Source organism: Sinocyclocheilus anshuiensis, unplaced genomic scaffold (assembly GCF_001515605.1).
Source record: "Sinocyclocheilus anshuiensis isolate Anshui unplaced genomic scaffold, SAMN03320099.WGS_v1.1 scaffold850, whole genome shotgun sequence".
NCBI lineage: Eukaryota > Metazoa > Chordata > Actinopteri > Cypriniformes > Cyprinidae > Sinocyclocheilus > Sinocyclocheilus anshuiensis.
This window is the reverse complement of record NW_015537937.1, coordinates 682684-699424: the sequence shown is the minus strand read 5'-3', so window position 1 is coordinate 699424 and position 16741 is coordinate 682684. Positions and strand designations below refer to the sequence as shown.

Genomic DNA, 16741 nt, shown 5'->3' with positions numbered 1-16741 from the left:
GCCTTGATGAGCAGAAGAGACTTCTTTAAAAAACATTACAAGTCTTACTGATCCCAAACTTTTGAATGGCAGTATATATATATATATATATACACATACACACACACAGTTATTATGCATGTAATAAAAATAGGTACGTAAATCATAAAAAAATTAGTGCAAAAACTTCAATATACACAGACATTCAAATTATATATACACACACATAAAGAGAGAGAAACCTTCACTATGCACAAACAACTCTTCCAAGACTCCTTACTTCGCATCTTAGTATCATCATTACACCTCAGCTGGACTTGAACTGGGTTTGTGCATGTATAAGCCTTTTATCAGCTTTCAAAAAGAAGTTCTGCTGACTGAACAGATATATTTCTCATTTACTTAAACGTTCTGCACTGAGGGACTTAAACCATACTGCAGCTGACAGCCAGAATGCTACAACACTCTGATTTCTAGGTCAGATACTGTGTGTGTGTGTATGTATATGTGTGTTTGTGTGCCTGGCTAAAGCAGTGACATTGTAAAAATGATTCTATTATTGTTAGATTTCCACTATAACCTCTTTCACAACTGATTTCAGAGCGTTCAGAGACTAACCGATGCCTCTAGATTGCTCATGTTCTGGACCCAACTGTGCATTTCAAGTGTTTACACAATACAAGTTTATGCAAGAAAAAGGACTTGGTCGGTCCACTTTAGTTTAGGGCCAAATGAAAATGTGAAAAAACCCTCTTAAAATTACCTTACGGGAAAGTAGAAAAGTTTTATAAATGTGTCAAAAATGTTTTAATTAAAATCTAAAAATGCTAAAAGTGTGCATTATGCTGATACAAAAAACTACATCTGAATGAGAAACAAGAAACATTACACTCTGTACCATAACACAACTTTAAATGCCACACTTAACTGTGAGAATATTCTCTCTAATTAGGGTGATTGATTAAAGAATTATTAAAAGATTAATATTAAAGGAAATGGTAAAGACACTGTACACATTTGTCACAGTTGAAAAGGATTTGCTCCTTAAAAGTAAAGATACTGTTATTTATTTTCCTGCTGTTTTAAAGACACTAAAGAATGACTTCCTGTTGATGTCAATGTCATCATCATAGCATAAAATAACAGCTTCAATCAGTCTCAATATCTTAAAACATCATGCCAGGCATCGGAAAGGGGCTTTTCCAATGTCCACAGCTGTTTTAGCTACATGGTCTCAACTAATATGATCTGACAGCTTGCAATAAAGCTGATTGGCTGAAACTCAGAAAACAGGAAGCTATAAGATCACTATATATGTTATACTGTTTGTATAACGCATCACACACACAATCCTACACAATGTTTCCTTCTGAAGCCCATAAAAACACACCCACCCACACATTGTGCCCCCTTTAAGATCCACTTCCCATGCAGATTTGTGAGGATAATTCCCACAGTTCCATTCTCTGCATCTCACTGGAATGACACCCATTTCCTGTTCCCTGAGGGTTCTTACAGGAAGTGGCCTTCCTGTCTCTCTCTGCCTGTATTTGTTTCAGTCTCAAGAAAACATGCAACTCTGACACAACCCAAACAAAACATTCTCACAAATCGGGTTTTATGAAAGCCCTCAAGAATGCTTTCAACACTTCACACGACACAAGGAGAGCGTTTAGAACAGTATCTTGACTTCAGAATCGCAGGTTAACTCATTGATAGCTCAGGAAGTGGAAGGACTATGATATTTAAAAATGACAATGTCGTTACAGTAAATACCTGTCTGATGTAGAGGGGTGTCCGTTGCGGGCGTTCTGTTTGTCTGTGCACGGTGAGTCTGGAGGCGTGTGGATCCGATGGTACCCGCCGTGTTCCAGTGAGCCGATGCCGGCGTATGGGGGCTCTTCAGGAGGAAGTGAGGTCAGGGTAGACTGGCTGAAGTCTTGGATCTCCGCATAGTCTCGCTCTCTGGCCTGACGCTGACGAATCTCTCGCATTTTAGCCTGGATCCTACATAGACATACATTGAAAAAGAAATGACAAAATACGCACACATTAAAAAGAAAAAAAAACCTGAAAAATTAATAAAAACAACCGGAAAACAAGTAATAATGGACAGATCAGGATGAACAAAACCCTAAAAAAGAAGAAATGTATTGATCTGGCAAGGAAAACATGATTTATTCCAGTATAAATGCATGATGTTCAATTTAGTTTAATTTGGTACTAACCTAAATACCTGGTTGTTATAATGTTAATGCTATTAAAGGTGGGGTAAGCGATTTCTGGTAGCCAATTAATGTCCATCCTGTGCACTGAACGCTCTCTCCTCCGCATCATGAGTAGACATGCCCCTTACTGCTGATTGGCTACAAGTTTGTTTTGCTAGCCAACCCGAATCAGTTTTCTAAAGCGTTTTTGAAAAATCGCTTACCCCACCTCTAAAATCTAATTAATTATTTTATTAGCATTTCTGCCATTTTTTTATTGATGCTTTGGCAACAATGTATGCAATAATATATACAAAAATAAACATATTAATATATAAATATAGTTAATATTACATTGTTTTATTAGCACTTCTAGCATCTTATTTATTTAGTCACTTTTTGTTGTATACTGATGCTTTGGCAACACTGCATGCAAAAATATATACAATGTAAATAATCCAAAACATTAGTATATAAACATGCATATATGTATATTACATTCATGATGTAGAAAATTATTATATATATGCACATACATATTTGGATAAAAGTGCCTGCTAAATGACGAAATGTATATATACATATACAGAATGTGTGTGTGTGTGTATATAAAAACTGCAACAGAAACACAAAGACCTAATGCCTAATGTTGTTTAGACCCCATTAACTTTCATTGTATAGACAAAAAAAATCTTTTTTTGTGTTCCACAGAAGCAAGTCATGAAGATTAGTAAACAATGCCAAAATTTAGTTTTTTTTGTGAACTATCCCTTTAAACCTGAAATCAGTAGTTTCTTCATAGGTCCTAAAAACATACTGAAACACCTTTCTAACCCCCATCAAAAGCAAGATGATAAATGAGTGTGTACGAGAGAGAGAGATTAAGAAAAAGATTGAAAGAGTGGGGATTTCTCAGCATGGTCTCACAGGACAGAAGGGAAAACGGGAGGGGGTTCACATGGCATTATTAATAAAACAACATGAACACACACACACCTGCAGGTGAACATTCACACGATGAACTTAAAACAACTAAAACATATTAGGCTTAGCTAAAGCACTAGTATGCAAACACACACAAAATATAAAAGCATCATAATGCTTTAACAAGACACAATGATGACACAAACAACAGGACTGAAACAATCACTGAGGAAGAAGGTTAGAGGAAGTGGGTACGGCTGGCAGGTAAAGGGACAGGAAATGCCTCTGATTAGAGGCTGATGATAGTTAAGATTAGCTCTGACTCTGTGTGTGTACCTCTCTTGTTCTTGTCTCATTCTGCATGTCTCTTCCTCCGATGCATGAGTTTCCTCTGCCTTGCACTTCGGACCATCCAGACGCTCGTCCTTTCGGTATTTCCCGAACCTTTAACACACACAAACACGTCACAAGTTGATGTCACATTCTTCTCAATTAACTGTTCAAAAGCCCAATAACAGTTTATTTTAATTATAAAAAATAGAAATACATTTTTTGGAAGTTGCATTTAAAAGCTTATTGATTCAAAATACTAGTCATGTTTCCCTTCTATTGTAATGGACATTATGCTTCTGAAAAAAAACCTTAAACCTGTCTGCTCTAATTAAACCACCATTAAAGCTCTTAATCCATCTATTCTAATTCATTTAACAAACTAATCACTGTTTTGCAACTCTGCAAAGCAGAGGGCGCGAAAAGTCTTCTCTTCTCTGCAAATCTTTGTTTTATCAAGCATATCGATTCATTAATATTCCGCTGACATGTGCGAGGACTGAAGTGTGTGCGAGAAAGCTGAAAGGAGTTTCAATACCTTTGTATGCCTATGTGTTCTGATATTCGGCGGAGCTCATTAATATGTAGAGTGCTCATTAATATGTAGCAGGTATCTTTGGCTCAGTGAGGCAGATGACAGCCATTAAAACACTCCACTGCCCCAGAAGCAGTCTAAAATATTCGACGTTTTCAAAAATGATTTATCTATTGCTGACAGATTAAAAAAGCTTCAAATGAGCTGTGTTCTTGCTTTCTCTCCCCTCCAGTCTTCTCGTATCTCTACACTAAACTTCATGGAAACTCAAACTTTTCCTTCGTGTCTTGGATGTGATTGTCCACTCTGCCTAGAGCTCAGGAACATACTGTCACTCCACAGAGCACACAAACGCACAGTCTATCAATATTAATGATTAGATTTCAATCCCATTATTTTTTTATATTATTACAAGAAGTCCGAATACTAGTGAGATACACTGCTGTCTACTGTCTATATACAGTACCTGTACACTGCACTATTTCAAAAGTTTGGAATCAGTAAGATTTTTTGTATATATTTTATTCAATAAAATCAATTTAATTGATCAAAAGTGATATTTCTAAAATATAACAGCACAACTACTACTACGGAGCACAAAAACAGCACATTAAAATGATTTCTGAAGGATCATGTGACACTGAAGAGTAGAGTAATGATGCTGAAAATTCAGCTTTGCCATCAAAGGAATAAATTACATTTTAAAATATATTAAAAATGGAAAATTACTATTTACAATATTTCACAATATTACAGTTTTTACTGTATTTTTGATTAAATAAATACAGCCTTGGTGAGCATGAGACGTCTTTAAAAAAACTTGGAAAATATTACTGGCGCCAAACTTTTAAATGGTAAAAAGCTTAATTAGCAACGTTTAATCAAATTTTAATCATATTGTGTCTAGCTATAATATGATGTAAGCACAGAAAATTCACATTTTCATTCAGATCTTTTCTATCAACACTTCAGTAATTAAAGGGGTGGTTGACTGTTTTTTTTCTAGGCTTGATTGTGTTTATGGTGTGCACGTGTTAATGCTTCGTTTAAAAAAAAACGCATTATTTTTCCACATAATTTACCTTTATTCTACACCGCTCTGTTCCTTCTCATATAAACTCGCTGATGATTTCCTGCTTTTATGAAGCCTCTCCCTCAGAAATACGCGATGGGCTCAGATTGGTTAGCTAGCCAAGTGTGCTGTGATTTGCTAAACCGCCAGAGCGCGTCTAAACGTCCCGCCCCTCACCTCACCTCAGTGCATGTGCTCCGGTTGTATTGTAAACAATGGCGTCGTCAATATTGCTTATCAATTTGAGCCCGAATGAGGCGAATATTAGTGAAGAGGATCACGCAGAACCTGTGCAACTTAATGGTATGTTTTTTTGTTTGTTGTTGTCTCATACGTTTAGATACGTTGTTATTTGTAAATGCTACTGCTTATGTTAGCTTTTAATATACGGTTTCATCCTGATTAAAGCTTTAATACAGTACGGCAACCGCATGCGTGTCCATGTATAACATTTCTTATAACTATGTGAAAAATATCTGTAAGTCTATACACATAAAATGTATAATTGGAACACAGTTCACTGATGGAGCTGATGATCTGAATGAGAGAGAGAGAGAGAGAGAGAGAGAGAGAGAGAGAGAGAGAGAGAGGCAACTACTCTTCCTCTTCTCTAAAGCAGATGCCCTCGTCCCCTTTGTTGCATGTTCCCGGGGGCGGGGTTTATCAGTACGTCACAAACCCGGGAAGTAACTCGTTGTAGTCCCTACGAGCTGTTTTGTAGGCATTAAACGGCCATAATTTTAAAAGACAATATCTCTGTTTGCATTGAACGTTCAGTGTCATAACTTTGCAGATATTGTTTATGCTCAAACAGCAACATTACACATTAACGTTAAAAAAGTGAAATCGCAATCAACCACCCCTTTAATATTTATAATCCATTTTTTATTTTTTTTATTTCATGCATTCTTGGACTATAACCGTCAAGGACATCTAATGTTTTGGCTAAAACAAAGCTTTCTTAATTCATGAGGCAGCATGAAGCTTGCTAAGGCAACTTCAGGTCATATCTAGAAAAGAGAATAACGAAGAAACTCTGTGATGTGTTATTTTGAACACCCTAGCAACCACCTAACAACACACCAGAAACCACCCAGAACACCTTTGCAATAGCACTGCAACCTGCCACCTTAGTAATGTGCTGGTAAGGTTTGCCTGTCCAAACACCACTCATTTTCTTCACTCACATCTTTCACCAATTTTGCTGCTCTGCCTATTGTTGGCAGTCTTTGAGACGGGAACACGCCTATGATGCATCGGTGGGCAGCTCACTAGGCTTTTTATTCTACTGTTGGGTTTTGAGGTAATTAAGGACATGAAGAAAAAGTGCTCTGGGCTCATCTGCGCTCTTATCATCATTATTCTTAGTCGCTTTTATCTGACACAAAAAGCTGTTCAGATCTGCTTTTAATTACCTGAACATCTCTCCAAGACCCTTGAGCATTCCTTTCTTTGTTTTACCCTTCTCTTTCTCTGGCTTCTTTTTGTCCTTCCCCCCTTTTTCTTTCTTCTTGTCGTTTTGAGGCTGGTTGCCATTGATCAGCTGTTGCTCGGTGACGGGAAGCGGAGTGAGATCAGCTACCGTGGAAACCGAATCCCGCCCCGATCTAGAGCTTCCTTCAGTGTCCTCCTCCACTACAGAAAAAAAAGAAAGGGAAAGCTGTTATTATCAGTCATAATCAACAAAAGTTAAACCAGCTAATCAAATTCACAGCCGTTATCTCAACATTTGCCAAATTTTAGTGCGTTCGCTGATTAAACCAATCAGGAGCAGCCGTACATGTATTCATGCACTCCTCTTCATCCTCATTGGCTGTTGGCCTGTCGTACGATTTGTCAATTGCGGCTCGGAAGCTCTCGTTGCAGCCCCGCCCCCGTATGATGCGTGGCCGTGGCCGTTGAAAAGGCATGTCACCGTTGAGCGTCACCTCAGCGACAGCAGTCTGTAAACTTTCCAGAGAGCTGGACTTCTTTAGGCCGAGAGACGGGCCAACATCATGTGAGGAAGAGCCTGAGGAACAGTTCGCTAGTTAAACCACAATCAACTAGTCATGCATGCAGTCTGTCTGCCACAAATCTCAACCGTAACCCTGATAAAAGCAGCTATATTTATCTGAACGTTATGTGGAGTGTGTGTGTGTGTGTGTGTGCATGAGCTGCTATCGTTTGTAGTCAGCCATGAAGATGTGAAGATGTGTTTCTGCATTAAGTGATGAAGATAAATGAATGCAAGTGGTGACCAGAAAAGATTGTGTGAATTTATCTTCATCACGCAGCGCTGCCTTATTGAAGCGTGTCAGACCGCCCCTGCTATTTTTAAATATAATACAGTTATGCGTTTGTAATACTGCAATATTACAATAAAATTGATCAAATTTAATAAGATTTTCAGAACAAAAAGCTTTACAACACCACTACAACTGCTGGCAATAATATACAAAAATACAATAATATATGTAAAGAAAATATATGTAAAAACGAAAATAAAAGGGGTCAGTGAGATTAAAAAAAAAAAAATACATTTATAATGTTACAAAAGTTTCTATTTCAAATAAAATGCGGTTCTTTTGAACTTTCTATTCATCAAAGAATTCTGAAAGCAAACATATTAAGCAGCACAACTGTTTTCAATACTGATAAAAATAAGAAATTAATTGATAGTAATAAGAAAATTCTTAAGCACCATTAGAATGATTTTCAAGCATATTAGAATGATTTCTGAAGGATCATGTGACACTAAAGACTGGAGTAATGTTTGCCGAAAATTCAGCTTTGCCATCACAGAAAAAATTCAATTTTAAAATATGTAAAAAATATATTCAAATAAGATAAAGCTATTTTAAATTGTAATAACATTCCACGATATTCCAACTTTACTGTTTTTTTTATGAAATTAATGCTGGCTCTATATGAGCATAATAGACTTTTCAAAAATATTAAAATTTATTAACATATAAATATCAATTGTGTATTTTAGTGCTTTCTGGATCATTTCATTGCTAAATTGCAGAGTATGAATGCTGTAACCTGTTTTTAAGCTGTTCTTGTTATGAGAGTGGTGACAAACGGGACTAGGAAAGTAATCAGTGATGAAACAGCAGGAAAAAATCCTCTCAGCACTGAAGAAAAACAGGCAAGGATTTAATAATCCTTCAGTGTGGAAGAGAAGTGAGTGTATGTACAGGAATAGAAGTGCAGGAGTGGTCATGCTTACCTGGGTGGTTTTCTGTGTAGTATGTGAGGTTAATCTCATCAGCCACTGTGTGAGGGGCACACACACACATACATACATCGACAGGACGGTTAGTTTGACCATTCAACATGCAGCAAGCAACCAGGCAAGTATCACCATCAACAAATCAGACGACAGAACCAATCAGTCAGTGCTCATCAACAAAACGGTGCGTTTCCACAGTGATTCTACTGATTCAGAGTTATCACTTTTTCACTGAGACCGTGCCGGTGCCCAAACTGACCTCATTCCACACGTTTCCCTCCAAAGAAAAGGTGAGAATAATGTAATTCATACTTCATCCCTTTTAACGTGCTGACATCACTAATGTCAGAAATTGTGCCAAATAAATGTAAATGTGAAAAACTCCAAATAAAACAAACACGTTGTCGTTTGGCTCTGGAGTCAGTGAAAGGTTCTGCAGGAATCAGGATGCCTTGTCTGCAAACTGGCACCAGCTCCATTTCAGTGGTAAAGCGGTAAGTGAGGAACATCCAGCAGAATTGGATGAGTGGAAACAGTGTTCAGATTAGAAAGCACATGCACAAGGGAGACCAGTGCAGACTTAGTGACGGTGGAGTGGTGAATGGTGATGCCCAGAATGAGAGGCATTCTGAGAAGTGCTCTTATAAAGAGAGGAAAGTAACTTGAGCAATGGATTAGATTTCGGGGTGGGAATTTATTTACTGGGACCGGCCTTTAGAGTATCTAGGCCCAAGCACTGTGTTTGGGACTGATCTTTATAGAGTATTTAGGTCCAATTACTGTGTTTGAGATGCAGCTTTCGAGTATTTATGTCCAAGTACTGTTTTTGGGAGAGACCTTTAGAGTATCTAGGTCTAAATAATGTGCTTCGAGTTGATCTTCAGAGTAATTAAGTCTAATTATGTGTTTTTAAGACTGACCTATTCCAATTACTGTTTTTGAGATAGACCTTTACAGTATTGAAGTCCAAGAACTGTGTTTGGGACAGACCTTTGGTGTATCTGGGACTAAGTAATGTGCTTTGAGTTGATCATTAGAGTAATTAGGTCCAATTACTGTTTTTGAGACCGACCTTTAGAGTAATTTAGGTTTGGGGCTGATCTTTTACTCCAAGTGTTTGGGACAGATTTTTACAGTATCTTAGTGTATCATCTAGTCACAGCGATTGGGTCTGACATTTAAAGCATCTAGGTCCAATCACTGTCTTTAAGACTGACCTTTAGAGTATCTAGTGCTAACTACTGTGCTTACTGTGCTCTTTCAATGTGACTAAAGGTCATTTTTAAGACTGACCTTTAGAGTATCTAGGCCTAACTACTGTGTTTTGGGTCGAGGTTTAAAGTATTTAAGACCAAGCACTGTGTTTCGGGTTGATCTTTTGAGTATGTAGGACCAAGCACTGCATTTAGGATTAATCTTTAGAGTACCTAGGTCCATGCTCTTGGACTTGCGGGTCTTGATGATGTCAAGTTGGCTCGCATCTCCATACTGCTTGGTGCGTTTCTCAGACATGCTTTGCCTGCCAAAGCCTTCCCTCTGAAACACCTCCTCGCCATTAGCACTGGAAGTGCTGAGGGAAGGAGAGAGAAAGAGAGACAGATTAAATCACAGCACAGTGTCCAGCCCTTGGCCCTGTTCTAATAACCGAGGCTCCTTTGACAAACAAAGGAAAGGCCATGGACTCAATTACAGCAGGAAGATCGTCAGAAGAGTCAGAGAGTTGATGCTCGAAATAGAAACAAAGACAATAGATACTTCACTAAATAAATTACAAAACTTTCTAAACTGTCCACTTTTATTTACCTGTCAGGAAGCTCTTGGTCCCAGGGTGGTGGCGGAGGCGTCTCCACAGCGAAGCCCATGTCATCATGAGAACTGGATGATGATTGGTCAGACAGCTGGGTGGGGAGAACATGTGGCCTGTCATCTTCAATTATGACCATGTCATCCTGAGGCATGTTCACCGTCGGCGAGAGCTGATAATGATCTACAGCGAGATAAGAGCAGGAAGGGGTGTAGGGGACAATCAAATTATGTTATTATTACACAGTAATCAAGTAATACAGCTAATCCTGATCATGGTGGGGGTTTCATGATGTGCAGATGGTAAAAATAAAGATGACAAAGTGTTATTTATAATTCATGCAAAAATAAATCACCTCATTTTGAGCAAAGCAGGTCAAAGTCACAGAGAATCACGAGCAACAGTGAATAATTTGTGTCGTGCTCTGCATGTCGAGAGATTAAAAAAATTAAAGACATGGTGTAGAGTCCACTTCACTTGGATATGCTTGCTTGCTCTTACATACAGCCTGGAAGCAATTTGCATGGCTGATTTTCTATATCATCTCGTGCAAAAAAAGGCCCTTTTTCCAGTAAATACTGAGAGAAAGCATGCATTTTAGAGAGATAGTGCTGTTAGCTTGTTTGTGTTTTTAATCTGCTCAGAAATTTCCCACCCTAGTCTAAAATAAAGCCCATGAGAAACACTTTCTTTTTTCCAGTACATACTTCAATAAGTGCATTTTGGGATGTAAGCGATCACAAAATGCACTACGGTTGGGAACAAAGTGCTTTTTTTAAAAGAAATACTGGAACCAAACAATTCTCTTCACACTCTTTAGCTTGTTAATGGTTCTTGAGTATCTTTTTCCGTTAAACACTGTACTTTTATTTTTCCAATAGAGATTTTAAAAAAGGTTTCATTAAAGTATAATAAGCCATGAATCAAAACATAACATTATAAACTTGGATTTGAAGGAAAAAAGACAGATACAAGAGTGTGTACTTTATGGCTTTAACAAGGAAAAGAACTACAAACCCATAAAGCAATGAAAACGAAATTTTTTAATTAAACAGTGTGGATTTGAAGGAAAAAAGACAGATACAAGAGTGTGTACTTTATGGCTTTAACAAGGAAAAGAACTACAAACCCATAAAGCAAATGAAAACTACATTTTTTAATTAAACAGTTGAAAAATATAAAAATATAGGTGCATTGGTGGAGATTTCTTTACAGAATCATAGGTAATGTAGTTTTTCCATTAGGAATTCCATTGTTAAACATGTTTGTTTAAAAAATTGAGTTGAAATAACGTGGGCTGATAGCCATTGATTAACAACCTCATAGTTCACAGTATCTCTGTCTTTTTAGGGTTTATAAGTTATAACAAAAAAAAAAATCAATCTAGCAATGGCCATAACATTATAAACTTGGATTTGAAGGAAAAAAGACAGATACAAGAGTGTGTACTTTATGGCTTTAACAAGGAAAAGAACTACAAACCCATAAAGCAATGAAAACGAAATTTTTTAATTAAACAGTGGAAAAATATAAAAATATAGGTGCATTGGTGGAGATTTCTTTACAGAATCATAGGTAATGTAGTTTTTCCATTAGGAATTCCATTGTTAAACATGTTTGTTTAAAAAATTGAGTTGAAATAACGTGGGCTGATAGCCATTGATTAACAACCTCATAGTTCACAGTACCTCTGTCTTTTTAGGGTTTATAAGTTATCACAAAAAAAAAATCAATCTAGCAATGGCAAAAATGAATGGGATTTTTACTTCCGGAAGGCAACTAAAGCATTCCAGTTCTCTCCACCACATAAATATCTAATACGCTAATTAATTAAAAAAGCAATTCAAATCTTCATAACAATTTGAAGAGACATTAACCTGCTGTATGTTCATAGAGAACCTCACTCAAGCAGATCCAAATCCAATCAGCACACAAACAACAACATTACCCCATTACTAACACATTTGCTGAGGCAGGTTTGAAAACAGGTCTTTAAATGGATGGACACAGTCACATTCTGATCTTTCTGCAGGAGTGCTTGTGGAGAGCGAGCAAGTGAAAGCCTGTCTGTGTGAGTGTAAATGGATGGTATGGTATGAGCATGACTCTGCATATATATTGAGTAAATGCAAAAGCATATGTACGTGTGTGTGTGGCACCCTGCTATTGTCATTTCCCATGAGTGGATTCAGTTGTTGACAGGCAGGATAACAGCTCCGGCTGGGCTCTCTCTCTCTCACACAGAGAGCTCTCAGTGAACCTCCACAGCTCTGCATCTGTTTGTCCAGGGTAACACTCATATGTTTTGTGTTAGACTACATGTTTCTTACACACTGCAGCCCAGAGATGCCAATTCTACTTCTGAAACCTGATGCTGCGTTCAGATGTGATTGCAGAGAGCATCTGGTGATGGTTAACTTGCAAAATAATGCAAATAATTACTTTCTTGAAAAACATTCCCAAACCCAATGTTTTTGCTGATCTGAAGGAGATAAATAGATAGATAGATATCTACATATGTGTTATTTTAATGAAATTCTACATTAATTTTCTATCATCTGTCTGTCTGTCTGTGTAATCACCCCTCTGTATCCAATATTCCGCTTATCTCCTGCCTGTTAAGTTGAAGATTGAAGTGTCGTGCTGCTTATATTGGTGGATTAGTTGGCACTTGAGTGGGAAACAACAACGAGGAAATTACAAGACCTGTAAAGGTGCCGCCTTTATTGGGACAAGTGTGACATATCGTAGAGGTCCTCGCATTTTTTTCCTTTAATAAAGCACTTGACATAATCTAATTAATCCCAGAATTAATATATACAGAAAATGGTGGTGCTTTAATGGCACATTAAAATGCATCATGTCAGCATATTACACACGGTTCATTTCAATTTGTTGCGATACTTTCAAGCAGCCAAGAATAAAAGCTCTACCTCCATGCGAACTTAACGGTGCCATTTTATCTTCTACCAGACGTGATGACAGTTTAATTGTCTGGGTAAACAACCCGCTCAGTTCGATGACTCATGACACCTTGAATACTTTAAGGTTTCGCAGCCTTTTTTTGAAAATCCCTGACTGACTTCTTGTATTTCCGTCTTATTTAAACTGAGAAAAAGCAATTAATTGAGAAGAGGGCCGACACTAGCCTTGCTGAAATTGTTTATTTATCTGGAGACAAAGATCTGACAAACGTATCTATCTATCTATCTATCTATCTATCTATCTATCTATCAACATTATAAAAAACATTAATTCATTTAATTTATTACTTTATCATATATAGTGAAATGAAAATATATAAAAGATGCTAAAAACACTAATATTAAATTAATTATTAAGCATTTGATTAAAAATAAGATACATATTTACATATATATTTAAACATATAAGCGTTTCTCTAAATTTAGTTACATATATGATTGATCTTTTAAAAAGAAAAACATTAAAAATATAAAAAGACATTTTACATGGCTTTTGAAAGGACCAGCTTAAACTGACTAAAAAAAAGCAAACCAGGTCAGGCTAGCACAGAAATGACACATTTAGACCCGGTTTCACAGACGGGGCTTAGACTAAGCCAGGATTAGACTAAGACAGGATTAGGACATTGTTCAATTAGGAAATTTAAGTAATTTTTATTAACATGCCTTAGAAAAAAAACATTACTGGTGTGCATCTTGAGACAAAACAAAGGCACTGATATCTTTTAAGATCAGTCAATGCAAGTTTCTTTCAGTTGAAACAGCTCAGACTTACATTTTAGTCTAGGACTAGGTTTAAGCCTTGTCTGTGAAACCGGGGGTTAGATCATTAAGTGTGAGACCGACCTTTAGAGTAAAAAATCATTTTACGATTATTTGTGTTGACTTGTGGCCTCAGGTTGTCATCAAGCCCCTCGATTCCACATAGCGAGTGTGAGATCCGCCGCTCGTGGTCATCAGGAGACGGGCTCAGGGTCCGCTCTAACCCTCGAGGACTGCATCGGCGCTCACCCTGACAGAAACCAGAACAACAAGAAGAACATCATAATTTGAATCACACAACCTCTGAATTTCACTTCTGAGAGATTTAACTGGCTACTATTTAAATTTTGTTTATTTATGTCGTGGTGACCAAGTGGTCAGAATCAGCTCTGGTGGGCTCTGTCTCATTCAGATGCAGACACTGAACACTCAGCATGATGGGAAAATCTTGAGCAGTTATGATCCTGCTCTGGCTAAGACAATTCCCATCATTATCGGCCAAACTTTAATAGCCCTGCGACACAAAAATGCATGAGTCCATCATAGTTTTCCCTTCAGAATTACAGAAAATACTTCTTGAAAGCCCTTGTGGATAAATTCGCGAAATGCAGTGACCTGATTGCCTGGTCTTTAAACGGATCAGACGTTCTCTAGAGAGAGAAAGAAAGAAAACAGCACGTGGTCGACCTTAATGTGTGCTGAAGTAGGTATGCTTTTTTTGTCTGTTTTTAAATTCAAAGCAAGACTAGAGGAAATAAAATGTGTCGTGACAAAATATGACCAATAATGAGAGAGAGTTGAGATGTAGCAAGTTTATTCCTAATAAAATTTTCTTAAGATGTTTTTAATGGAATGGCCATTTCATTTCCTCTATATAACTAATACATGAAGCACTATTTCCACCTTCACATGAACAGTGATCAAAGCTTTCAGACTCTCATCTGCTTGACTCTTCTCTCTTTACCTCAAGGCGTTTGTTGATTCGTCTTGCCACAATCAGCTGAATCATCCCTCGCTTGTTGCCCTCCGTTGACATGGACTTGCGCAGCATTTCCATGGCGTCCTGGTTTGTCTTCCCTAACAACGACTCCCCATTGACTGCGATTAGCTGATCATTGACTCGCAGCCTTCCATCCTACACCAGAGAATGAGATTATGAAGACCATTCATACGCCATTCAAGACATTTAATATGTACACTGTGCAACTCATAACAAGACTATAAGACAACGACTGCTAACTGGTCAATCATTTCTATAATAATGTTATAAACATTAATCAATTACAAAGAATACCGGGGTAAGATATTTTAAAAGAAATTAATACTTTTATACAGCAAGTGTGCATTAAATTGATCAAAAGTGACAGTGAAGACATTTATAAGGTTTCTTTTTTAAATAAATGCTGTTCCTTTGAAATGTCTTAATCCAAATTAATTATAAAATTAAATTATTGCCGTTTCCACAAGAATATCAGGCAGCACAATGGTTTTCAACATCAATAAAATTAAGAAATGTTTGTTGAGCCCTAAATCTGCATATTAGAATGATTTCTGAAAAATTATGTGACACTGAAAATTCAGTTTTGCATCACAGGAATAAATTATATTTTAAAATATATAAAAAAACAGTTTAATTCTAATATTCTATATATTTCACAATATTTTACTGCATTTTTTATCAAATAAACATAGCCTTGGTGAGGCATAAAAGATTTAAAAAACAACCTCAAACTTATGAATGGTTGCGAATTTATATTAATATTTTCATGATGGAAAAAATATAAAAATATTAATATTATCAAAATATATAAAAAATAAATATATTAAAATACATTTCGAACCTTGCATGCTGCTCCTCCGTTAATAATAGACTTGACGAAGATGCCCAGGTCAGCGTGGCTCTCCTTTGACCTGTTACCCTTGACACTGACTCCTAATCCTGCCGAGCCAGAATCACTCAGAGGCACTTCCAGCGTCAGGAACTCACGCATCCCGTCTGGGGTTAAGAGCAACTCCTCATCTTCTACCTTCTACAGAAACAGACAGAGACATTACTGTAATTACCGACTGCATAGAAAGAAATAAAAACTTGGTTGTCAAATGGCTGTTTCATTTACTTTATCAAAATAATGATTAAGACGGGAAACGGGGGAACAAGGACAGCCTGGAGAAACAGGTTCATTAGGAAAATAAATATCTTCATGTTAAGACACTATCATGGTTTGTGACCTCTCAGACCGAACGCACACTACAAATCAGTTGTTCAGAGACTATACAAAGACATTTCCTCACCCTCATGTCGTTCCAAACCCATATGACTTTCTTTTCTCCGTGGAATTGAAAAGAGTCACTAGTGTAATTCTTTAAAATGTTCTTTTAGTGTTCCACAAAAGAAATAAAGTCACACAGGTTTGGAATGACATGAGGGTGAATAAATGATGACAGAATTGTCACTTTTGGGTGAATTGTCCCTTGAAAACATGACAGGATAGCTCATTTGTATCTCACAGTGTGCAATAGACTTTAAACACTATAAACCTCTGCACTAGCAGTTTTACATTCAAGTCACTCTCCTGTTCATTACTATGTCCCTGACACACACAGATGCCATTTTCACCTGCTTCTGAAGGAAATGCAGCACATGTAAATGAGGCGGGGAGGGCAGCTTTCATGAGAAATGATGCCCGCAAAACCTCTGCTCTCTGATTCAGACACACAGATAATAAACCCATTACGTCTGATGCTCTTCTGACCTCTCCAGTGACTCCCTCATGTTAGCGGCTGTCAGTGCGTGAGTGTTTGTGTGGGAGAGAGAGAGATGAGACAGCTTTAACAACCATCTACTGAGTGACTGCCCTATATAGCCTATCTTTATTGTGCTTTAATCACCTTCACTTTAATGTAACAACCTCCGACACACACACACA

At 37.2% G+C, this 16741-nt stretch overlaps 1 protein-coding gene across 2 annotated transcripts in view; it reads right to left on the bottom strand.

The window, feature by feature from the left end:
- LOC107659281 (partitioning defective 3 homolog) overlaps positions 1 to 16741 on the bottom strand; it is a 90523-nt gene that overhangs the window by 25216 nt on the left and 48566 nt on the right. Inside the window, exons 13-22 of one of the 2 annotated variants that reach the window (XM_016448165.1) lie at positions 15656 to 15844; positions 14779 to 14949; positions 13914 to 14064; positions 10068 to 10251; positions 9692 to 9834; positions 8262 to 8306; positions 6828 to 7058; positions 6463 to 6682; positions 3447 to 3554; positions 1756 to 1986 (exon numbers count right to left, since the gene is read on the bottom strand). In XM_016448165.1, coding sequence (XP_016303651.1) covers positions 1756 to 1986; positions 3447 to 3554; positions 6463 to 6682; positions 6828 to 7058; positions 8262 to 8306; positions 9692 to 9834; positions 10068 to 10251; positions 13914 to 14064; positions 14779 to 14949; positions 15656 to 15844 — 1673 coding nt within the window. The remainder of the gene's footprint in view (positions 1 to 1755; positions 1987 to 3446; positions 3555 to 6462; positions 6683 to 6827; positions 7059 to 8261; positions 8307 to 9691; positions 9835 to 10067; positions 10252 to 13913; positions 14065 to 14778; positions 14950 to 15655; positions 15845 to 16741) is intronic. The other variant, XM_016448174.1, reaches the window with a different exon arrangement.